The following is a 26,717-nucleotide window of genomic DNA, read 5'->3' as shown; positions in this document are numbered from 1 at the left end:
AAGTAAAAATATGGTTATGACTATGGCGTTATGACTATGTCAACTTTGCCAGACCCTTAAAGTAATTTCTCTTTTTCGAAGTTAGCCTCCAAAACATATGAGGTACGGACTTTCCCAGGTCGAAATTGGAACCTTTCTAGTTTATATATGTATGTAAATGTATTCGGTTTATCGATGAAGCTCCAGGCCAGGCTTTTCACCATATATTGCCACTAGATTTATCGTCATGATGTCTTACATTTTGACACCATACTGTGATCTCGGAGAAGAAAAATCAACTCGTTTACCGTGAGAGGGAGTGCTCATATGTGTGTCGAGCTCACCACCATGATGGTTCACATGCTCCAAGTTAATTTGCAAGCGGCGCTATGAGTTTAGTCCAAAATAGTCATCAGTTCATGTTACGTTTCAAGCGCATGAACGCGCCGGTGTAATATAATCGCATTTATTTTACCTGCATACTTATGATATATATAATACATACATATATATGTATATCTAGCAAGAAAAAACATGAAATTTATTACATACTGTAATGTGAGGAAATTTCCTGACTTCTTGCGGATGTGAAATTTCAGTGTTTACAACATTTCGTTTATTTGGAAGGAGTGCAAGTGTGTTGAAACGAAAGTGTGACTTCAAAGCGGCCAGAAAGTCATAAAAAGGCAAAAGCCAAGTCGAGTTGTACGTTAAGTTAGCTACATATATGCATTATCATATACATCTACTCACACACATACACCAAATATAAAGAAATTCGGTACATAAATATTCTGCTCGCATTGCAGAATTTATCTGCTTTAATTTGGTTTTTCTTCATGCCAAATGCCATTGGCTGTTATTTGTGTTGGCCATATTCGCATTCAAGCTAAAATTGCATAGCTAAGCACAACATTCATACAACCGAACAGTGTTTGAGTTTTCGATAAAATTCACCAATAAATTTCATTAAATTCTTTAATATTTTCGCAAATGATTAACCAAAGTGTTATTTAATAAATTTCATGGGAGGTTTTAAAAGATAAGGATTTTTTTGAATTTCTCGCTCATTCACTGGAATGAGAAAAAGTAGTAAGAGTGTGTGGGGTAGGTGAAAAGAAATTCAAACAAAACAATTTCCATGTGATTTGACAGAAATGTGGCGCGCAGATGCAATGCTCGCAACAAGAAAAACCTGAGGAACAGGTACCTAGTAAACAGCAACGAATAACAAAAATGAGAATGTTAGAAGGTAGAGAACGAGTCAATGTATCGTCGAGGTGATGTTTGTTTGAGCAGGAATACACAATACATACACAAATATGAACCACGCTACAGACTTAAACAATTTATTAAAATATTAAAAAAAAAAACATAAAAGACAAAAATAATAAAACCCAAAATAATAAAAACAAGAATTTAGTTTGAAAACTTAAGCTTTACATACATACGTTATTAATGGCTCCTTTAAACTGTGAGTGCTTAATATTGGGGTCCATAGTTGGCTCAAAATATAGGTGTTTACTTAAGAAGTTTAAATAAACTATCTTTTTTCTATTTTAAATAAAAGCAAAATACTGACTCTTATTATTAAATCAATAAAAAAATAGCGAAAAGAAAACAAAAACGGTAAGTGTCAGTTCAGTAGAACCTCCACACCTTTTAGACTTCCCATTTTGACAACTTATTAATGAAATAATAACTTATTAATGTGAAATGTTTTTCTATTTTTAACACGCTTATATTAGCTTCACTTGTATGTATGCTTGTTTGTAACTCTATGCTAGGCGCGCAAAGGACCGATCTAGCGGAACCTCGCGGTTGAGGTTAAATAACTCGCTACAAAACACGAACCCCAAACCACAACATCAAATATCTAGGTGCATTGTATATACTAAAACGACACCATATTTGCGTGTTTTTTAGTTTTTTTTTTTAACTATATTTATTATATTATAACGTTAGTCCCATCTTCCATTTTTCGTCAGCCTTACTATGGTCCTGAGGGCGAAATAAAGGGTGTACAAGATGTCGGAAGAAGTAATAGGTGTTTGGAAATGGGTGAAATTTAAACGTCCCACGACTTTCCTTATAAAGGGAAGATATCTCATTAATCTGCGCTCGAAGGAGGGAAATGTTGATGAGGAAATTGAAGCATTCTACTACCGCCTGGGACGCTCATACGAGCGATGCCTATCCCCTAAATCGTGGAAACAATCATCAAAAAGGAATTGACACATATTACCTCTTCGCCAGCTTCAAAGCAGCCTTTGTATTTGGTTTTGCAGAAAATCTTATACCGGTGTACAAAATGACGCTGAGCAACACTACCAGTTCATGCCAAAAAATGCTACTTTCGACTAACTAGGCAATCGCTAAAAGCTCTTTGGCGTATACACGGGAAGGGACAGAGCTAGTGGAGAGTCGTGCCCTAACTAACTCTTATCTCAAACACTCCCCGAATGGCCCCATCATGTATCGCAACGGGAATGAGAAGTAACTTGTTGAGCCAACACATATGTAGCTCTATCTCTGAATTGTACAATTTGTCTAAAGTAGCATTTGTTGTCAAGAGTAACTCTCCGCTTTATTTCTTTAATTCTTCTCGTTTAGTTTCGAACAGCTGAGAAGGATTCTTCACAAGCCTGAGCAAGCAGGTGGTGTTACTCAATGTCATTTTACACAGCCGTATATGTTTTAGGGTAAACCAAGTTCAGACGGCATATAGGAGGAAAACTTTATGCTTTCGATGGCGGCCTTTTTCTATTTCTGGCATAGCGAAAATGTGCTCCGTGGTGTATTTACCAGATCTTAAGCCGCACTCAAAACGTCATTACTGCCTTTTATATAAGATCTCTCTAGACATGGGTTACGAGGTCACCATTTTCTCTTCACCCCAGCTTTGAAGCTTTCCTCCATTTGTCGACTTTTTGGTGGAATACGCCGCTATACTGTTATTAGTAGTTCAAGCTCTTAATACTCACGTCATTCTTTACCCTAATTTTTATTTTCTTTAAAAGACGCCACGCTTCTTTCTTCTATTTACGTCAGCGTTTACACACTCCTCTCGTTTCATTTGATCTCAACACGGCGTGTATACAGTGCCCTTTTTTCGATATAGTGATCCGAATCGATGTAGGAAGCTCGAATTGTGCGAACATCTAAAACACTATAAGCATGCCCTCCACCTTTCGAAACATGGACGGTATGGTTGTGTGTTTTTCAATGGAGTGATAGCGATCGATCTTCTTATGTCCTGAAGCTGCATATGGACCTGGTACGGTCACCGCCAAAGTCGATCAGTCTAAGTCCATTAGCAAATGCGTGGAATTGCTGTTTTTATCTGTTAAAAACAAAAAACAAGTGTTTATCCCGCTTACAGTGATTCTATTTCATTGTCTACTTCTGTATCCGTGTGCTTTGAGAGCGTTTGAGTTGGTTTTACGAAGTAGCAATTTCAATGGAGTGATAGTGATCGATCTTCTATGTCCTGAAGCTGCATATGGACCTGGTACGGTCACCGCCAAAGTCGATCAGTCTAAGTCCATTAGCAAATGCGTGGAATTGCTGTTTATATCTGTTAAAAACAATAAACAAGTGTTTATCCCGCTTACAGTGATTCTATTTCATTGTCTACTTCTGTATCCGTGTGCTTTGAGAGCGTTTGAGTTGGTTTTACGAAGTAGCAATTTCAATGGAGTGATAGCGATCGATCTTCTATGTCCTGAAGCTGCATATGGACCTGGTACGGTCACCGCCAAAGTCGATCAGTCTAAGTCCATTAGCAAATTCGTGGAATTGCTGTTTATATCTGTTAAAAACAATAAAAAAGTGTTTATCCCGCTTACAGTGATCCTATTTCTTTGTCTACTTCTGTATCCGTGTGCTTTGAGAGCGTTTGAGTTGGTTTTACGAAGTAGCAATTTCAATGGAGTGATAGTGATCGATCTTCTATGTCCTGAAGCTGCATATGGACCTGGTACGGTCACCGCCAAAGTCGATCAGTCTAAGTCCATTAGCAAATTCGTGGAATTGCTGTTTTTATCTGTTAAAAACAAAAAACAAGTGTTTATCCCGCTTACAGTGATTCTATTTGATTGTCTACTTCTGTATCCGTGTGCTTTGAGAGCGTTTGAGTTGGTTTTACGAAGTAGCAATTTCAATGGAGTGATAGCGATCGATCTTCTCTATCCTGAAGCTGCATATGGACCTGGTACGATCACCGCCAAAGTCGATCAGTCTAAGTCCATTAGCAAATGCGTGGAATTGCTGTTTTTATCTGTTAAAAACAAAAAACAAGTGTTTATCCCGCTTACAGTGATTCTATTTCATTGTCTACTTCTGTATCCGTGTGCTTTGAGAGCATTTGAGTTGGTTTTACGAAGTAGCAGCTTGCTTGGCGGTTGGCGGTTTGCTTACTTCACCTAAGAAGAATTTCAGCTTTTTATTTTGCCTTATTTGTTTCGCTCTTTATTTATCTTTGATTTCATACTAACATCCATATATACACATGTATCTAGATGCGCACCGAAAATTAACTAGCTGCTTAACAAAGTTTTGGTGCAATGATTATATTTTTATCTTTAATTTTTGCGGTTAGTACTTTTCGTTGCTAGTATAAAATATGCACATTTGCGGCGGATTGGATAGTGCATTGAGTTCCAAATAAAGTTCAGAAACGTGATCTAAAAATTTGCATAAAACTCGCAAGTGATATGGAAGAGGGGGGCTGACTAAGCTTCAGGTCACCACTTGGAAAATATAATGTACAAAGAAGGGAATATGAAATAATCAATCAAAATTCCTTGAATTGTGTGTTGTTGGAAAAATGCTGGGCTGAGAAAATGTTATGCAACTGTGAAATCTATAGGCCATCCCTTTTGCTTCCCTTTTAAGACTTTAGTCAATTTATGTAACTTTGACGAAAACCATCTGCAGTTAGACTTTTGGATAAATATCTAACAAAATAATGACACATTTCAAGACCAAACTTTCTAAACATCTTATGAAAAAATAACCAAGTATGAATTTGCAGAAAAAATTATGATGTAGGGTTGGAAAAAAACTTAAGGCTGCACCGAAAAACCTGTGAACGGTTATTAAGTAACTGTGAAATAATCATTATAAACGGTGGCGAAAACGAGGAGAAAACTAGAAAAATGCTTTTCAAGTGTTAAAACTTTGCTTTTACTTTGTGTCATGACCACACCATAAGAGCTACTCACTGCGCATGCGTCTGGTCGTTAAGGGCGTTTCAAGCGTTTATTTAGGTGTGAGGAAAAACTATGAAAACAAAACTACATAAAAAAATTTTAAAGCACCTTTTAAAAAAAATAATAGCTATGCAAAATGTATTGTTTGTGATTTCACTGATGTACCTTCGACTGTTGTTGCTAGACAGTCGGTTGGTGAGTCACCATTGAAGTCTAAGACGTGTCTTGTGCTTACGGCGGTGTGTTAGATGCGGTAAATAATTAAGTGCCATCATAAAAACGTTAAAGACATTTTTGTAACGGAAGCTTAGCGAGTTCACACGCAAGTGTACGTCTAATTGCTTAACGATGAATTGACAGAAGTTTTTAAAGTTGGTGCTGCATTATTTTGAGCTCATAAGTGGGGAAAATATTAAAATAATTTTTACATACTATGCATATATACATACGTACATAAATTCAAATACGAATATGGGCAATAGTTTTTTTTTAAACATATGATTAATCTGCTGTAGTCGTTGATCTGGCTGGCAGAGCTTGCAAAATAAGAGTTCTTTATTCAAAGTTTTCCAGTGGCCTCATAAAATCTTGTCCCTTCTCTGCAATGTACAATAGAACGCAATATCTCGAAAAACTAATAGTAGCACTGGTGCAACGAGATCTTCTAGTAGCAAATTTGCATTTCATTTTAGAGGGGATATGTAGACGTTATAACTTTCTACAAATTTTTTTATAATCTAGAATCAAGTTATTCCACTTCATAAGTTTCTATATATCAAAGGGAGGCATCGGGATATAAAAAAATATAATATACCCAAAAACATACAGTAGTGAACATAAATATAGCAGTGGAATTTTTTTTTTTTCAAATTTCGTTAATTAAATTTTATTTTTTATTTTCAATATTTGAAGAATTTTTAACTGAAACTATAAATTTTGTTACTGAAACTGCATACTCAAAAAATTCAGTGAGCTCCAAAAAAACAAAAAGTTTGACATTTTTTTCAAATTTTCAGAATTTTTCCGAAAACGTTTTTGAGATTGGTTTGCATAGTTTCAGTTACAAAATATGAGAAGTTTTTTCCTAAGCTCAATTCACGAAATTTGTAAAAAATTGCCTGTGTTATTTTTCTATTCGCTGCTTTATGTAGTCAATAAAATCTTTCTGCACCATTCCGCTGGGTCAAATTCGATTTGCTTGGAATCCGATACAGAATTCAAATATGAAAGGCAATATGTTGCAACAGTTAACATTTGCCGAATTTTTGGAAAATACATACATAAGGGAAAATAACCAAATTTTTAATATGATGTGACTTGACCTACTATCTCTTTCAAAGAATTCGAGAAATTAAAATTTTAACGTTGATGTACATAATTAAAAGAAGTACTAAAAAACCAGTTAAGTTTTCCAATACTGCAATTTCATACGTATTAATTCCCTAGGTTGTATATTTGGGCAGTGCTACTCACCGCCTGCAATGTAGCTTTTATTTGAAGCTGATGAAGTTCGACTTACCAAATAAGCTTTCAGCTCATGCATACAAAACTAATGGCCGCGTCACAATGAAATGTTTGGTATAGATGCGTTCAACGCAATCGTATGCATGATGACAAGATTGCACGTATTTTTATGGAGAACGGCAGATAGAGCAACACTAGCGCCACCTGACATACAAAAGTTGGCAACCTTCAACTTTTGCTACATGTAAAGCATAAGAAGAAGCGTTCGACATTTGCTTTGGCTATGAGTGCTTTCACAATTTGCAAGTGAAATTATTTTTCCCACTTTCCAACGCTTTTCACTTTTTAAAACTGCATTTTAACAAAAGAATAGGAGATAAAATATGTCTGCAAGTATTTTTCTTGTATAGTAAATATTTTTCTCGTTAATAACATTACTTCGCGAAATTTTTAAAGTGAATGGGCAAGACGAAATAAATTTCATCTGATAAAACTAAAGTGCTGTTTATATTTACAAACGCAACATCTTGTGTAATTGTAGCGATGATACTGTGGTGCATAAGATTACGTTGAGAGCTTCTATATGAAAAAGTTCATTGTGTCGCTGCCATAATGCACTCATTTATGTAAGTGTATATGTTAGATGCGCAGATGGCCAACTTGAACTAATTTTTTTTTTTTCAATTTTTTGTAACATATCAAATTGCATTCAATTCCGCAACACCGCTAATGTTAAAGTGTTAAAGGGCGTATCAAACTTTTTCAAAGCCTGCTTAAGTGAAATTATTATCAAAAATGAAATTTGTTCATAAGTTATTCCTGGAAACAATATTTATTTACTTGTTCTCCTTAAGATTGCAAAAATAGAGATTCTAAATGGAACTTACTTCATAAAATAAGCATTATAGGCATTGAAATAATATAATCTTTACGGCGCTCTAAAATGTTGATTATGACATTTATGCGCTTTAGCACTGTCAAAGACGATACTCATTTGCACACATTCATTATCTCATTAATGCATTTCGTTGTTATGTAATTCCGTTTGTGCCAAATTCGTTTTTTTTTATCTTTCATGTATCCAATAACTGAATTAGAAGAAAAACAAATTTGCTAATTGAGTTTTATGATAAAATTAAGTAAATAATATAATTAACACTTAATCAGTCTATTATTCAAATAGTTTAATTTTAATTAATTTACCTACTATACTTTTGCTGTTATATGTACCATGTAGTAAAAACGACTAAAGACAATTGGGAGCACTAGTGGAGGTCTCCCTCTGTTTTCGAATACCGGGGCCGATATGAACACTATCTGAGCGGAAGTGTTTTCTTCAATTTTTTAATGTTCGCTGTACTCTGTTCATACTTACTAAACTCATGATTAAACTTCTGTTGGCATTACTATATATTATACATATATTTTTCTCTCGAATACTCCAAGTGCCATTCCATCTTATTTCATCACGGTCCATTATTCCGAACCATTTATCAGGACAGGTGTGATAAAAAACTTATAGCTTAAAACGCTCGTTAGTTAGGAGTCGACTTGCCCGAAGCCTCGTTTGATCTCGAATGCCTTGTTGAGGGTCTTCTCTATTTACGATGGTGTTGCTCATCGTTTTTGGCACACCCTTATAGGCTAGGCAGGCCTTTTATATTCAGATAGCAGAGAAAAGTTCTGCGTTCAGAAGCTGTTTCTATGTCTACCAAGTTGTCGCTTGTCGATTCTCTTATCGTTAGTCTTTTCCAGAATTTGGCGTATCGCAAAGATATTTTGAAGCCGGTAACTGATAGAGCAAGGGTTGATTAAACCGTTTCTAGGGCATCACAATGGGCCCATTGGTGGCCTAAGTGTTGGGCTGGGAAGCAGTCTTCTTGGCCTGGTCCTTTTAACCTAACCTAACGCCATTTCATCAACTTTAGCCTTCAGTCTTTCGCACAATATTCTATATGGAACCTTAAGCCCGCAGGCAGAATAGCATTTCTGTGGATTGGACAGAGCTCATTTAAGTCAAATGTGTAGATGTTCGTTCCCTTCATCATATTTTGAGGTCTCTCCATAATATAATGAATGCTCTTCACTAAACCCGTGCTTGAACACTTCAACCGAAAATTCGTCGCTTTTCCTATTCTCCTTCTGCTTCGTCAAAGTTGGGAGACGAAACATATATCCCAACGTCAGTGATTGGACAATTGGGTTCGTCTTCTGCTTTTTTATCTAGCAAGAAGGTGAGTTGTCCCTCGATATTGTTAATACGCTCTGCACGTCAGTTGCCAAGTGGTCATTACCGTTCTTCTCGAGAGCTTGCCCAGGTCTTGAAACATTGTGTTATCCGCCGGTTTTTAAGTTCCAAGATTGCCTTTAGTGAGCAGGTATTAGTGCCGCGTGTGGTAATCATCACTTCCGTGTATATTTTGCATCAAATTTCTTCGCAGCACAGAAGTTTACAATCGTAAGATGAACCTTCTACCACTACGTGATCGATTTGATTTCGTGTTCTTTGACTAGGAGACACTCAAGTTGTTGTCTTAAACCCAGGTACTACATATGACCATATTTCGAGCCACGGCAAGTCGAACCTTAACCCGTTGGACGAATTTTCTGACTATCCACCCATCTTTAAAGCGGCCAAGCATTATTTTGATGTCTTGACGAGTGCGTTTCCAGGGCAAGTAATGTAAAAAGGGCTGTCCCTATCCATTCATAAATGTTAATTTTACCTATATAATTGAACAGAAGCTCGGTCTATAAATCAACGAAGTTATGTGGAAAGTTATGTCAGGAGAAAAAATTAAAGACAATCTGAGCATTTGTTCGCTTTTGGCTAGAACGGAGAATGTTTTGCACAAGTGTGAAACTTTGAGTAACTATTATAAAGCCAACTGACCAGTACTCTGAATTTATTTATATTCAAACATAAATAAGCGCACCAAGCGGAATTATAATGAGGCATCCAGTTATACTTTTGTTCAAAGCATAGAACCGATTGGACGTGAGTCTGCAAGTATGCGGCGAAACAAGGTTTTGTTATTTTTAAATTATTGGTCATGGCGGAGTTTCCGTATTTCCGCAATATTCGCACGAAAATAGTACAAGCAAAATTCACATGATTGATAGTTGCCTTAAGTATCTCTTAAATTTATAAATATCAGGGACAGCAAAGAGAACATGAAAACAAGTCTATGTCTGGGGAAACCAAAACAATACTAACTTAGTTTTGTTCAATGACGAACCATCGTTTAATACACGGTTGTGCAAATAGTTTCCAGAAAAAAAGTACTTTTTACCTTCAGCTGCTGGTCCACTTGATTTGACATCTCCATCATTAATTAGCGCCTAAACTTAGCGGCTTTGACCGTTTTGTAACAAGTCACACCAGCTTTTCCTGTTTCGCGATAACTGCCATCAAATGGGAGTACCAAGGGAGATCTAGTCTTCCTCCACCTGCCTCTGTCAACTCAGTTTAGTGGGAGACCCCTTCCAAATAGAGGTCTCGATTAAAATACTTTCTTGGCCGGATCGTTTTCGGCCTTTCGCATAACATGACCTAGCCAGCGAAGCCTTTGTATATTTATTGATTTCACTTAGATCCCATAAGATATGAAATGAAGCTTAGTCATACCATCAAAGTCTGAAAAGGCTATACAAATATTTATTTTCGTGCTTTTTTTATATAAAACAATATTTTTGTACACGAAATTTGCCGATTGCACCTTAGAAGTACTCTTTTTACAGTAAAATACAAAACTGCCACGATCCCTGGCAAATGTGCTGCTGTTACTTTTGTTATACCAGTTAAACAAGTTGCTGCGATGTTAACAATTTATCATGGTGCGTTTTCATTTGTCATCTTAACTTGTTTGATACAAATTTTTTATTGCGAAATAAATATGAATTTTGATTTTGTCATGTAGTTAAAACTAGAACCGCACTGATCTCCGAACCATTCTTTATTAACATATCCCGCGATGATTTTGCAATAACAATAATAATGATGTTATATTAAGACACATGTTTGTCTGTGCGTATATATTTACAACAATTATTGCAAGTGGGCTCTGTAGTAGCCAGTAGAGGCATCCCACAATGTAGCACCACCGCAGTTGATAGTTTTGCAGACCGACAAACAATCTGCAGTGCGTCGTGACTTGGGTGCGTTTCGTTTGATCAGTTGTTATTACAGTAAATTTTTTGTTGTTACTTTTTGTTTCCTTTTATCATAAACTGGTTGATCGAACGTCTAATCAATTTTCTTTGCATTCCCACACATTTGTCTGATTGTCTGGCTATTTGTCGCGTAGCCGGATTGTTTAAGCGAGTGTCTGTCTGTATAGCTGGCCTGTACTTGGTTGAGAGTAACGAAAGCCGGTATTGCCTGCTAACAACCAATAATTTTAACTACATTAAAAGTATTTTTAGTACAAATAAACATTGGAAAAGATAAATAATTTCACGTTTTCATTATTACGATTGCCTGTGAACGATGGACAATGGCTAGCCAGTTTTGTGGTTTCGCTATGGCGGATATTAAAAGTCACTAAGATCATTTATTACAAAAAATACTTGAATGAAACTTAAAGGGCCGTGCTTAACTCTTTTTAATACCAAGAAAATCTTGCAGTACTGAAATGAATCATGAAGTCGTTTCGTTAAATATTTTTTTTGAGTTTCGTCACTGCGAGGGTCTCCAAGTGTAGGACTCCCTTTTTCCTTCAAGGGCTACCAACAAAAACCCAACCTCTAACCCCTGCGAAGTTCTCTGTATTTGGGACGGCATTTAGCATTGGGGTACTGGTACGCGCTGCGTGAGCTCAATGGCTACTCCCACGCTAATCGGAGAGGCAGCTGTCTTCTTGCTTTATGCGAATTATATGCCTCACATATGTGCTGACAGTATCCGATCTGTCACCTGGACAGGTCATGTTATTGGTGACACTGACCACGCATACACAGCCAAGTATGTCTTCTACTCTCCTTCACTTTTGGGCGAAATACTCGCATTCGATGAAGGTGTGCCGTACATCGTCTAATTTTGCGCAGTACAGTCAGTTTGGGTTTTCAAACTTACTCATTGTGTGGAGATATTTATTTCCGATTAGAAAGTTGGTCAAGTAAAAGTCGACCCCCCTGTGTGGTCGCTTTAACCCTGGGTGAAGTTCAGTGATTAGTTATCTGTTGCTGCCTGCGTCGGATCGATTCTTCTCGCGCATGTATGGAAACAGCATCTCTATTCACCTCCGATACGCTCTTGTTTGTTGTTGTTGTAGCAGTGATTCGCCCCATCCAATAGGTGCGACCGATCACAAATTTTCATCAATGTCCTCTAACGGGAGTCCAAGGAAAATTGCTGTTTCAACAGGGGTAGACCATAGTGAGAGGGGTGTTAGAGGCGTTGGTTCCACATCAAATTGAAGAGATGGTTGGTGTCATGTGCTCTAGAATATTACTCTTCTCTCCTCAGCGAGATGAGATATCGGTGTAGTCCCCGAAACGACCAGTATAGCTTCTTCCGGGACCGTGTAGTACGCCGAAGCGCTTTTCGCACTGCACTTTAATATACATTCTATATACATACGTACATATATGATCGGTGAAATGGACGCATATAAGCAATCAATTGGCCGGTTTATTTTTGTATTAACACACAGCTCACAATTGTTTACTCATATGAATGCAACGTAAATAAAGAAAATAAGTAAAAAAAATTACAGATAAAGAAAGTTGATGCTGAGATCATGACAAAGCCGATGAGTAGAAAAACTTATCGTAGGCATGGAATTAAAGGTGTCGGGGAGGGCGTACAGCTCATTGAAAAGACCGCATCCGCTCAGCTGACCGCGTTAAAATTTGAATTAAATAAAGATTATTTGTATTGATTCAATATTGAAAAAGAAGAAACATTGTGAAAGATTTCGCATTTGAACAAATTGAAAGAAAAGTTTCGCCGAAAATGTCTCTAATACAAAATGCGATATTATTAAGCATCATTATAAAGTACTTGCGTTTGATATATTTTCACATTAAGCACTTGAAGCGCCATGTTGAACATCAAGTCAAAACTCTGCCAAAACACGAAAATGTAGTTATCTTGAACATCCTGTCAGGCAGTTGAAGGATAGGATATATGCACACAGTCATAGCCAAAATAAAATAGATTTTAAATTTAGTTGCAGCTTTTTGACATAATTTTCTATAGCTATCTGCCAAAAAAGCTGCAACTAAATTTTAAACCTGTTTTATTGTGAGTAGAGCTTTAGCTCTATCAAACCGGTTCGTACACGCATATGTGCGTCTCTGAAAAAGTCTCGGAAATATGGCAGAAATGAATAATTGCAATGGAAATTTGACAGCCTAAGCCCAGGGATGACTCTACATTTATTACGCTAATAAATATCGATTAAAGATAAAAAAAATATGAATATCCTTCTCATTTACTGCATTCATATCAATGGTGTTGCAACTTGCAAGTAAGTGCCATATGAACGAATGTGGAATTGGGTCAACTGCGCTGCCTTTTCTTTTTTGTTGATGCAATTTTAACTTTTACTCAGCCAATGCCAACAAATTATATGTATACATATATATGAACATACATACATACGTATATGGCAAAATAAACAATTTGTACATACGTTGGTATTTACGAAATATTATATGCCAAGAGGCTAGGAGGAGAGTGATAAAAAATACATATATGACAGCGTGCCATAATATTTCGATAATTATATTGCTGTATTAAAAACTCGTCCGATTTGCAGGGCGGAACCCGCCTATGGAAGCAGAGGTAGAGGGCGGCTCCCACTCCGTTGGAAGGACCAGGTGGAAAACGATTTAAACTCCCTTGGTGTGACCAATTGGCGCCGGTTGGCGGAGCGAAGGAGTGACTGGCGCGCCTTGTTGGATGGCCATAACCGTTTAGACGGTTAAGCGCCAATTAAGTAAGTAAGTAAGATTTGCAGGGCGGAAAGTGAACATTTTTGTAATGCACAATTTCACGAAATGAACCCGCATTTGATTTCAAGTTTTGCAATCGAAAACGCGCCTCATTTGATCAAACGAAATCACCACATTTCAAAATAATTAAAATTTTGTAGAACAATATTTTTTGGCGTTTTTCTTAAAATACCAAATGTTTATATTAGGATTTTCATAAAACTTCTAAATTATATAAATTGTATTTTATTATAAACTAGCTTATGCCCGTGGGTTTTACCCCACGTTTCTATAAAGATATACAAGCTACGCGTAACTGGCCATGGGTAAAACATGAATTGGTAAGATTGACTTCTAATGAATGACTGTTGTTGTATGATATACTCATATTTGTAACAGGATTCCCCTCGCGTAGGTGAGGTTGACAATTGAGTTGCAGAAGCTCTGAATCTATAAAGGTTTGTATTGCGCTCATCAATCCCCTGATTCGCATCTAATGATCGTCCTTAGCTTCATTGATAGGAAATTTGAGGCATTTAAAATTGAAAAGACAAATCTATCGGTATCAATATAATCCTTGGTTTTAAACTTTATTGATTTCAAAATTTTCCAATAAAATGAATTGCTTCAATGGCATCCGTAAAAGTTTTGTGATGGAAAGCCTTGTCCCACTACATAAGCGTGGATAATTGAAATAACGAAGCATAAATATTATGATATTATGGGCCCTTTTTTAAGGACCAATCGATGAGGAGAAATTTCTGATAATAAACTCAATCGGACAATCAGCTTGGGACTCTTCCACGACTGTGTTAATAGAGTGATAAGTTGTCTTGGTTCTAGTGATATTAACATCCTCAGTTTAAGGTGCCTAAAATGCCTAACGTTGCTTTGGAATTGTAACTTAAGTACACTTTGCACATCGCTCTTCAAACCTTCCGTCATTCGCCGAATTTGGCAATGCGCTTTCGTGCATTGCTCCGGTCACCCACCAAATCATGCTCATGTGGAAAAATTGTTTTTGTGTTCTTGATGCCCAAGGTGCTGGTCCCAGTCAATATTTGAACTTTCTACAGTCCGTACAAGCGGTCTCTGGAGTTATGCCAAACATATGTAGGTCATGTTATCATTGACCGATTATTGAGCCATAGATTTGGTTCCGAGATTTCTTGGGGTTTTTTTCCGATCTGCTGCCTGATAATAGTGAAGGAAATTAACCTCCTCAAATTGGGAAGTATCAATTCGTGGATAGACGTCCTTTAAAATTTTAAACGTGGTTGTAAAGATTAGATTTCGATGACTCTTTGTATAATGACTTTACGTAATATAAGTTGTTGTTGTTGTTGTATTAACGATAAAGACATTCCCCGAAGTCCCCCAGCGGGTTAGGGGGTCAGAATATACCCGGGGTAGGTATGCCTGTCGTAAGAGGCGACTTAAATACCAGATTCAAGGGGCTGTGTAGCGCAACCCTTCAGGTTGCCAGCGCAATATATAGCTTCTCCAAACCCAATTGTTAACCTCACCTATCCGCGGCGAATCCTGTTTCACTAACAGACGAGGCTCTAGCGACCCTAAGCTCCTCATGCAACTTGGGGTTGGGGAGGGAGGGGATGGCCTGAAGGTTTAATGTGGCCACATAAATCGTTCCCGAGATGGTCGGGCTAGCCACTTAATGGTGCTGTGGTACCGGAGCGTACCGGATCTGTATCCGGCAAAGGACCATCACATCGATAACACTCCCCAAAGCCTTCGGAGAGCAACCCTATCGCTACAACAACAACAACAATAACAACAACATTCCCCGAAGGCTTTGGGGAGTGTTATCGATGTTGACGGTCCTTTTCCGGATATAGATCCGGTACGTTCCGGTAACAAAGCACCATAAGGTTACTAGACTGACCATCTCGGGAACAATTGTTGCCGTGACCACATTAAACCTTCAAGGCCATCCCTCCCTCCCCACCCCCGAGTTCCATGAGGAGATTGGGGTCGCCACAGCCTGGTCTGTTAATGAAACAGGATAGGTGAGGTTGACAATTGGGTTGGAGAAGCTACATATTGCGCTGGCAACCCCTTGAGAGGGATGCGCTACACAACCCCTTGAATCCCACGTAACGTAAGTCTTAACGTTTGTTGTCATAGGGTACACTGAACCTGTGCGACATCGTAAACTGCAAAATCGGGATGAAAATGAATACATTGCATCTTTAACTTAATTTCTTTCGTTTAACTTTTTTCTAGGCGCACCCTTATATATGTATGTATGTTTCGTTCCACTATAATCGATACTTATGGAATTATTCCAATTGCAGTAATTGGTACATATGTAGTTAGTACAACAAGTTTCTTCTCACCAAGCAAAAGGCTACCGATAACTTTCTAAGCACCCTGATTACATATATATTGCACACCAATATTAATAGAGGCTAACTCAAAAATCTGAAATTTTGAAGTTACGAGCATCTTCGAGCTTCACAATTCAATACCTACAGACTTGCTAGTACCTCTACTAATCAAAGAGCAAAAGGATTTGTAAAAAAGAATGTAGCCGTGCATGTGGGAGTGGCAATTAATATTTTTTGCGTTTTATCAACATTGCTTTTTTTCATTAATCCCTGTTTTGATATGTACGCGCGCTATGTTTGTCAATATGAATGAATTACCAAGAGTAACCAAGATACAATTTCCATTTTTATCGATGATTTACGAAACTTCGGCTTTTCATATTAAAAAAACAGACCGCACGAAAATGTCTGTTATACTACCGTATACCTTCAAGAGTTAACAATTATTTTCTTCCTCTTATCCAATGTGCATATTCATATATGCAGTGATTTAAGTCATACTGATGAGGGGAACATCTTAATTTCAATACCTTATACATTTAAAGAGAGCTTTTAAAAACAGACACCGGCATTATGGCAATTATCATTATACAAAAGCACATACAATGCGTCGACATGTAAATAAGTCCAACCCTAATGTAAATGTACGTGGAAGGCACAGCGCTTGCCATGGGAAACTACATTCATCTAAAATAATTTTTTATTTAATAATTTGGGAAAAATTTAAACAACGTGACATCAGGACGCACAAGGCGACAGCTCTTTCGATTATACCTTGTAAATCTCTTCAAAGCCTTTTCTCCCGGGAGTGGGAGTCGAACCCGCACTCCTACGATAGTTGAAATGGTTATAAACGCATTCAGCTACGTCATGCCTTAGTTGTTGTAAAGTTTTTCCAATTGCCTTCTTTTCGCATATATTATCTTCCACACATCACATAATTCGTATGTAGTTATGTGTTGAAGTTATGTCTGTTTGAAAGGCGGGTTTCTAGAACTACAACGAATTAACCAAATGTTGTCTACTTATATGAAATGTTGCTTAAATTTTTCCCAAATTATTAAATACATTATAAAATTAAAAATTGCTTGAAATAAATGTTTTCATACATTTTAAGCGATACGGGCAATCCCCAGTTAACTCATATAAAATAATTTTTATTCAATTTTTGTGTTCAATGCAATCTCATTCATGCCAGAGTAAGCAATAACAAATGCTCGTCCAATCAGCTTCCACTTGATGTCAATACACACCTCTTTTGCGAGGTTTTAAAGCTTGAAAATGTCAGAATTTGGATAAGAATAAAAAACTGCAAATCATAAAATTTAACTAAAAAATAATCCGAGGAGGTGCGGGGTGACGGTCTTAGAATATTATATATAAGAGGAGACGAAAATCCACAGAACCGAATTATCAAGGGTTCAAAAAATTGGTACAGCGACAGAAGGTGCTTGTAGCGGAACATACCAGATATCCGGCAAAGAACTGACACCATACCTAAAACACCCCTAATCTTCCCTATTAAAACGTCTATGATGCATGTTGGATAGAACCGCTGTTGTTGCCGTTGATACTGCATATGAATTGATTGCCATTAAAATACCTGCGTTTTTGTTATTGTAATGCCTGCGCATGCAAACGACCTTAACAATTAAATTGGCATTCGTTAATGGGTTCATTTACTCGATTTATTTATGGTATTTTTCACTTTTATATACTATCTACATATATACCTAACGGCAAAATGTAAAAAAATCCAGTTCACCGCACCATGAGCCATATAAATGAGTACAGACGTCTAAATATGTAGCACACATTGATATATGTATATATATGTACATGTATTTTAGCATGTGTTCGAGTACTTGAACTATTTATTTGGTATAATCAATCATGCATACATATTTGCAATACTAGGCCTGATGAGAAAAAAATAAAAAATTTCATTTTTAAAAACTCAAACAAAAAAGCATCCATGAAATTGATCTTAAAAATGTATGAAAATGGCGAGGGTATCAGCGATATGCCTTGATCATATAGTTAGCTTGTTATGCGGCCATTTACCCAAGATGTTTTTGGCTAAAGAATTCGAACTTGTTTTTTGCCTCATTTGCTCATATACTCATCCATTATTTGCTCATCCAGCTGAGCTTGTGAGACTCGTTGAAAAAGCGAAACCCATTTTAAAGCGCAGAAGTGAGAGTGTTTTGTGATGAACAAATAAATATTTTCAATTCCTTTTTGATTAATGGAAAGCTACGCTTCGTATGAGTAAAGAGAAATATGTAAAAAATGTGTATGCTTTGCACTACGTTTTAGCCAAGATGTACGATACAGTTGGAATGCATACATACGTATCTTTTATAACATAAATTAAATCGAGTTCGTGACTTAAGTCTTTCGTGTTTAGAGCAACATCCGATTGGCTAGGCTATGCACTATGAAATTCTGCAAAAATGTTAATGAGGGAAAATGGGTTTAAAATAGTTTTAGTAAAGCGTATTTTAATGTAAATTTGATGTTTTTGCATATGAAACTAAAATAATAATTTATTAGAAATACAAAATGCTTTTTGATGTGAGTTTTTATGCAGATGTTTTTGAAATCATTAGTAGCAAGAGTGGCATGGGTGATCGTAACTTAAATAAGTATTTTGCAAATATTTTCCTGAAGTTAGTTATGTAGTTGGATGTTCCCTACCCAAGAACACTATCCAAATAACAGCAAAAATAATCGTGGAATCGTAATCGCAATATTTGGAAAACGTTTAATTATACAAATCGTAACGGTATTTTGATCTGAAAAACACGTAACGAAACTATGAAAATCAGTGAGAGAACGTGTAAACTACAAGCACATTGCTTATTCTTTTAAATATATCAGCATAAAAGGAAATAACAATGACAGTTTTTATAAAATTTCAAAAACGTGTTCGAAAAAATCACTGAAATTTTACAAAAGCTTCGAACTTTAAAGCTACAGTTTCCTGAATTTTTTTGAGTATGCAGTTTCGTAGCCCAATTTTACAACATAGTACAAAATAGTAAAAGTGGCATCGAAGGGACTTGCAGATTTTCTTCTACACAAAAAATAAAAGTATTATTAAATTTTGCTTTGTTAGACTAAAAACGATTGCGCTAAAAGACTGCAAACTCGTAAAATGGTTCCAAATTTTCAAATTTTTTCGCAAATGTTTTTCAAATTGCTCCGATGACCGATTCTGGTTGTTTTTAATTAAAAGAAGTGTAGGGATTTCGGTATTTTTCACCTCACAAAAAACACTAAACACTGGCTTCACAGCCACTTAAAAGAAATGAAAATGATTTGCAAAATTTTATTAATTTTCCGCTTAAATTCTCTTTCAGAAAAACTCCACAGCGCAATCGTGAGCGTGCAAAATTATATGTGAGCTGCTAAAATGGGGACAAAGATCGAATACGTGGATACGACACATCTTTATGCCACCAAATACATACGCAACTCAAAAGCCATAGCCGTACTCTGGGCGATATTTACAATATGTTATGCTATAATAGGAATTGTTGCCTTTGTGACGCCAGGTTAGTGTGCCAGGCAAACATTTCAGTTAATATATGAAATGAGCAGTTGACCAACATAATACAATTTTTTTTATTATAATTTTCCTTATTTTAGTTTAAAACATTTGCATATGTAAAATTTTATGCCAACGAGCTGAGATTGGAAAAAATATATGCAAAGACGTTTTTAATGTAAAATTAGTGAAAATTATTGCGCAAACATGAATAGACTTTAAGCAAATTAATTCAGTTTAATAAATTCTTAAAAAGATCACTCGAAAGTCATTTTTCGAGGCTTTCAAAAGGTATTTTTTTAATTTTATGCATGTATGTTATGTACATCATACATACATATATATGCTTTTTTTTTTTTTATTTTTTATGTGTTACCAACTCAGGGGGTTACCTATAAGGCAAATATATTTTGAGAAAACCAAATAACACTTTTTCGTTATGAATGACATTTGTTTTAATATGAAATTCGTACAAATATAAACTTACAAACTCATCGGTGTTTTCTGTAGGCAGTACTTAAAGCAGGACCTATAATTTTTTGAGTTTGTAAACTTATTCACGTTTTGAATATGTTTTGATTACTAACTTAAAATGTGTGCAATTTGTTAGTAGTTTTCTACATTTTCTTTACTTTTGTGAAACTATTAAATTTCTTAGGTTAAGACACCAATTAATTGGTGCCAATAGATATGGGTGAGTAAAAATATGATCATGAGTAAGGGTTATGACTATGGTATGACTATGGAAAGATTGCTGGGGCATTAAGGCAATATTGTCAATATTCAAACTTTGAGGCGTATTCTGGTCAAAGTTTTGAAGGAGATTTTTGTTCGGTATAGGTAAACGTTTTAGGGGGTAGTACCCGAAAAGTTACGACTTTTTAAAATAAGGGCCTCTCCAATGCACTTACATGATTATATAGACACAAACCATTAATTATAACAACACAACATAATTCCACGTAATTACTTTTATGTATTTAATTTCTTTGCAGAATGGGTCGGTGATCCAGACAAGGAAAGTGCCAGTCGCTTAGGTCTCTGGCAAGTGTGTCAGCGTGATGAAATATTTGACAATTGTAAACGACGTTGGGAAACCATACTCACAGTGCCAACATTCTCATTTCAGGTGCGTAGACAACATCCACTCGTAACTTAGTTAGCTTATCTTAATGTTTACTTTAAAATTTATTTTTTGTTTATTTAATTTACAATTGTTTGCACTTATGCATCAACAAAACCATCATTACCATCATCATCGCCATCATCTTTAACAACAATGCTTATTTGACAAACAAACAGTTAGCAACATATTTTATGATTGTGGCGGTGGCATTGGCATTGCTGACGATATTCTTTTTGGTGTTCTTGATCTTCGTGAAATCAACAAGAGTTTATCACATATGCGGCTGGATGCAAATCATATCAGGTAAGTGAAAGATGTACGCTTTGAGGGGTGATGTGCATGTGAGTTAATTGGAATCACCTTGAGGTGCTAAGATTCTGGATTTGGTATGTAGGGGCTAGAAGCAAAGGATGTTAATGATAGGTTACTATTGGATCATTTACTGTCATGAAATATAGGCTCGCTTTCAGAATTAGCTTAGACAGCTTTCCGAGTATATACTGAGCGTTACAAGTCCCATAAACATTTGGTGTTACATAAAAAAGTAGGATAATCTGAACTCCGATCCCTGTGCGACACCTTTTGACCGTTTCCAATTGTTACCAATATTTATATGTTCTAACTTTTACAGTGGTGCTATCGTTTGAGATGAGCTGAAAATATTCGTTGATTTTACTTGCGAAGACCATCCTAATGTGCATACATATTCATATTAAGTTGTTTTTATTCCAAGTATTTGTGTTGTTTACTTTTCGTTGTAATTATGTCGAAATGTGACCAATTCTGCTGACCGTTTGTACTTGAAGCGAAGTGCGGAATGCTGACAAAGCACTAAGACACAATATACTTCTTTCAAAAATGATTTGCTAAGCTTTTGTTTTAAGTAATATTTTTCCAATAAAACTTTATGAAAAATATGTAGAAACGCAACATTTTCGTAGGAAAGTAAAAAATGAAAGTCTTACAGCGGTTTTAACGTCCCTTTTTACTGTTACGAACTAAGGTCTGCTAAGGGTAATCTTGCCTTAGAGATTGAAGGGAATTAAGGATTTAATGAGATCCCGAATGGCATGACCTCAAGGCTGATGAAAAACAAACTTACAGTTCTAACTTTTGTTTGACCAAAATGGCAGTTTTTGTATACTAAGTTGGAGCTTTAAAGTTTAAATTTTGCTTTTTGCTCCTACGCGTTTTGATGCCTGCGCACCTTCTTCAGGGAGTCATAAAAATCTTTGATTCTAATGATCTCGTGGATTTTGGAACCTAAGATCTGAGGCATATAGGACGATTTCAATATGTTTAATTATCCATACATTGGGTAAATATAAATCATTTTTCTCTCATGTAATATTATTGATTACTTCCATAAACTAACGCGCAACACAAGATTCCTAGGAAATCCTATCTCCTCTAAGTTAGTGAGTGAATGTAGACAAACGCTAAATGAACTAGAAGTGGTATTGCTCTATGAACGCAACGGTATTTTTAACGGTAGCTGTGTTGCAGAATAGCCACGCCGCGGATCTAGTAGAGGCTAGACAGTCAAGCAAACAAGCTACTTTTATTGAATAGCCGAATTATTGTATGGCAGAGAAACCCTCTTGCAGAATATCTTCACATATCTGACTCCACATTTATAAGAACACAATTATATTCTACGTATTGACATTGTATTTCCTAGACAATTTTGGTGAGAGCAAGATAGAACCTCTGCAGAACGCGTCCACCTGTAACTCATCCAACTATTTGATGGATTCAAACATCAGCTGGATGCTCTAACGGCGCATCCGAACAAATTTGAAAATTTTCTTTGTTTTGTCGTATATTGTGGGGAAAAGAAGTAACTTTTCCCCAGTCGTATCAAAGACAGGCCCAATTAGGCGTTACGACTTAAAGTTCCACTAAAGTGACTGAAATTTTATTTAAGTTTTTGTTACTTTTACTTACGAAGCCTAGCCTAATTCCTGGAACAATTTAATTTATTAACATTTTTTAATTTCTTACAGCGCTTTGTATGGTTGTTGCCTGTGCCGCGTTCCCATTCGGTTGGAACTCAGACGACTTTCGCAAAATCTGCGGTCCCGATGCAAATCGTTTCGAGCTTGGTCTATGCGGCATCCGTTGGGCCTATCCTCTCGCCATTATTGGCTGCGTTGATGGTGTCGTTTTAGCCACACTCGCTTTTATACTTGCCACAAGACATGTACGCCTACAACCCGATCCACTTTATCAGAGCTCGCTCTACAAAGGTAAGTTCAAAAGTTTGAAAAGAAAGTAGCTATGAGAAGTCTGGAATCAATAATTCTTCCTTTTAAACCAGGCGAGATTAACAACGCTTACATTACAGACGCTGTCAGTTTGGCTGGTTCGAGAAAATCACTGAATCTACAACCAATTCTCTTGGTGGCTCCACCGCACAATATGCCCGCGAATGGCGATGACACGATATCACAATTCTCATCGCGAACACCAAACCATCGATATCGACCCGACTATCCAATGCATCAGTTCTGAGGATTTTCGAAATTTTGGTTTATTTTCATGTAAATGATGTAAACTCTGTGCTGCCGATATGTTTTGTGATTTTTTTATGTTGCGTTATGATGATATTTTTTCTTTTTCTGTTGTTATCCTAAATGCAGGGTTTATGGACTGAAACAAAAGTAAAATGAAAACCTTGTAAGAAAATGCTGTGCTACTCTTAGTAGTCACCTGTACATACAGTAAATATAATGTAATTTTATTATATTTTAAATTTTGTAATGTACAATAGAAATTAAGTTAATGCCTAAATAAATAAATATCTTTTAATAAGGAATTGAAAGTTCGCAATCGCAGACTGACAAAATTGCTTGATGTAGCTCTGCTGTAGGACGAACTCTATTAAATAAAACTGCTTAAACCATTCATGTGACAGCCGGTTCTACGCATTGACCTGTCGCCAATAGTAAATACACTTCAGCTTCTTATAAACCAACTTCCGCGGACAGCAATAGTGACGTTTGTCCCACTTTTGACACGATCAACTATGCTAGCCTATTTCAGGGTTTAGAGGAGTCATCTCTCCCCGTTGCCTAAAGGGGTCGACCGCTAACTTTAGGAATGACATATATCTGTAGAGTTTAGAAAATAAGCATCTAAATCAATTATCAATAATAAATTAGCCCCAAGGTATAATATCCCCACATCTAAACACACTTCTCCATCTGAACGTGTCGCAATAGTTTCATATGCAGTAAAATTGTGGCGGGCCCGAACTCTTCTTTGAATAAGCTGTATTTTAAGGTGACTTGCCCCTGTCACCTAAACAATTTTGGGCCACATTGCTCACTACGTGGACTTGGCCAATAAATATACTTCTCCAGCGAGGAAGTATTCAAAGACGCTGAAGTAGCAGTTTCTGCAAAATGCACTCTGATGGGATCCATACACACCTATTTCAATCGTTTGATCCAAAAGAACATGTGCTGGCGCGTAGTCGTATCCAAACACAGTCAGTAGTGTCTTTGCATCCACCACGTTCATAAAACCATTTTTCAATTCCAAAGAACGGTGGACACAATACATAAATCCCAAAATACCGTGTTGCCTCAGTAACTATGAAAAGTTCTTAGTAAAGTTCCTGAAAGTTGAAGGAGAACTCTGATGACCACATACATTTCGAAGTCAGACGAACTTAGAACGCTCACCTCTGGTGTCATTATGGATATCAATAGTCCTTACTCACATATAAATCCGATGCGCTGGTACCTTGGCGAGTCCGTTCGAAGCGGGCAGTGAGATTTTTTTAATCTCGAATCTTCCGGTCACTGTATTTTAGTCACCTTATACAACAGGTATAAGCCTCTTAACCTGTTGGACTCCGATCGATCTAATGCGGAAAAACGATGATAGAACTTTAAGGCCAACCGGGATGACTAGTTAGATTGGGGTGAACAGGTCAGTCACTAAAAGACCTCACATAGATTGAATGTTATCACCTCTCTGTAGACACCTCTACATAGGAATTGCTACTATCATAACCACAGTCAGGAACTACGGCATCTCTTCGTACGCCTTCGAGGGAACAAAACGGGAGTCGCAGTATTAACTTCCGTTAGAACCTTCTAGTAAGCACAAGCTTTCTTGTTATCTCCCTTTTACTCATCAACAACTTAGTTTTTTGGTATACTACGACGATTTCCCTGCGAAATTCAAGAAAACTTCTTGTTTCAACGGAGTTGGACCATAGGGACATTGGTGTTAGAGGCATTGTGCCATATTATATTGTGTTTGTCGAAGGTGAGTGGTTATAAGTAAGCCTCGCTTGCAAATGCCAATTTATCTTTTTAACTCAGAGTTAGCTTCTCATGAGGTGTTAAACTCATATAATTTTGACAAATTTTAAAATTAGCTCCGAGCTAGAAATTTTGAAAGTGGCCCTATATGGTATAAACTATGTTAGATGAGAAGCAATTATTATTTTCATATTTTGTACAAGCTTTAAATGTTACTGGAACTCAAACATCTTTTACAATATTTAAAAAAAAATAGTTTTCATAGCTTTCTATATCAATATTGTAGCAACGCTTCTCGCTTCCACACCGACGTCAGCCTAAGAACTTAATCTTTTAGAGTATCCAAAGTGAAGTTAAGCCAAAGAAATTCGTTTGTTTTTTGTGGATTGGGATTGAACCTGCCTGATGTAACATAATTATTGCCACCGCAGCAGCTCTGTCCATGGACTAAAAATCATTTCTTTTAGAAGCATGGCCCACGCAGAGACTGCCTTCGCTTTACTTCGTGGAGTTCCATATTTATTGTTTTTTAAGAGTACTCTGTTGTTCCTGCGTCCAGGTACCGATTTTTTGCTCTGAGTGTGGTTTCTAAAAGGTTTCTGATTTGTTCCCACTCTTCTGGATCACTCACCATTTTCGCTGTTCTTGTAGCGATACAGACACTTCCCGGAGGCCTTGGGGATCATCGTCTACGTCTGCACTTAGGATCATCGGCCTTGTTTGTGCAGGTATTTTTTGAGGGAGCATTTGTAGCAATTTACCTCACATATGCGCTAACAGGTCGATGGGATTGTTCCGGTAAGCACTTGTACGGGTGGTCCTGATACAGTGCGATAAGCGAAGTCTGCCCTAGGAGCTGTTGATCGCTGTACAGCTGTTAGAAGCTCACAACGATTCTTCTTCCGAAGTGTGTTTGCCCACAGTTCGTAGCCATACAGTGGCGTGGATAGTCAATCAGCAGCTTTGTTTTCTGTTGGTACTCCGATTTTACCTGTTTAGTATGTTATAGAGGTTTACGCCTATCATTTTGTCGGCGGCGGCGGCGTAGGCTCAATTATATACCGGCGGCGGAGGCGTAGGCGGCGCGCCGGCGTACGCCGTTGTTTCTACTTTAAAAGCTTGATTTTTATATTTAAAAAAATTATATTTAGGAAAGGTTTTGTTTATGTGTATTTAAGGAAATCAACGTGTTGGCCATTTCCGAAAGATCCGGGGTTTTTGCAACAAAATCTCGCAGACCGTTCAAACATTTTCAGGAGTAGCTCCTTGCGAAGGGATTGTCCCTCGTTCGCTTGCTCCCGAGAGGCTTCGAACCTAACCCCGGTCTTTGGAATTGGTACTGCTGCGTCTGCTGAAAAGAAATAGAGATACAAAAAATACATAAAATAGTCACACTTTTGCCTGAATATCTCGTCCAAAGCGTAGTTTCACCTAGGGTTAACTCCTAATAATCGTCGCGAACACAATTTCTTTAAATCATTTGTCGCTCCTTGGCGATCACGCATAAAGGCGACTTAGGGTTGCTATTAATGGTCTATTAATACTCACGACTCTCGTGGCACAGGGCGCCTCCAGTTTTATCGGCTGTTTTTAAGAGCTACAATTCCCGATGTGCGAACAGTAGGAATCCCTACCACCAGTCGCTACCAAGCCTGATGAGCCTCACACCATATGCCAGTACAGAAGCTATAGGACAGCGACTTCGAACTCATACCTTCGTCGACGTCACTTTCCTAGAAGCTCTAGGTGTAGCTCCGAAAACTTTCCAACGAATGCTTTTGTCCCGCTATGCTGCCGAGCTTCACCAGAGAAACACCT

General features: G+C 37.1%; 1 protein-coding gene across 8 annotated transcripts; it reads left to right on the top strand.

Annotated features, from left to right (window-relative positions):
- The first annotated feature begins 372 nt into the window (after window positions 1-372).
- Window positions 373-23,440, top strand: Tmhs (Tetraspan membrane protein in hair cell stereocilia). Of its 8 annotated transcripts, none has more exons than XM_067790459.1 (7): window positions 373-684; window positions 13,421-13,604; window positions 19,309-19,503; window positions 20,492-20,625; window positions 20,799-20,925; window positions 22,629-22,871; window positions 22,943-23,440. In XM_067790459.1, the coding sequence occupies exons 3-7, from the start codon at window positions 19,362-19,364 to the stop codon at window positions 23,134-23,136; spliced, it is 840 nt and encodes a 279-aa protein (XP_067646560.1). In that variant the 5' UTR covers window positions 373-684; window positions 13,421-13,604; window positions 19,309-19,361; the 3' UTR covers window positions 23,137-23,440. The 8 variants fall into 8 exon arrangements, with proteins under 8 accessions (XP_067646560.1, XP_067646558.1, XP_067646563.1 ...); XM_067790457.1 differs by lacking the exon at window positions 13,421-13,604 and adding an exon at window positions 1,550-1,608; XM_067790458.1 differs by lacking the exons at window positions 373-684; window positions 13,421-13,604 and adding exons at window positions 1,241-1,453; window positions 1,550-1,608.
- Window positions 23,441-26,717: the final 3,277 nt, after the last annotated feature.

The sequence above is a fragment of the Eurosta solidaginis genome, chromosome 5 (genome assembly GCF_040869045.1).
Source record: "Eurosta solidaginis isolate ZX-2024a chromosome 5, ASM4086904v1, whole genome shotgun sequence".
In the NCBI taxonomy this organism is placed as follows: Eukaryota; Metazoa; Arthropoda; class Insecta; order Diptera; family Tephritidae; genus Eurosta; species Eurosta solidaginis.
Note: the sequence above shows the minus strand (reverse complement) of the source record. Positions and strands in the feature narration are given on the sequence as shown.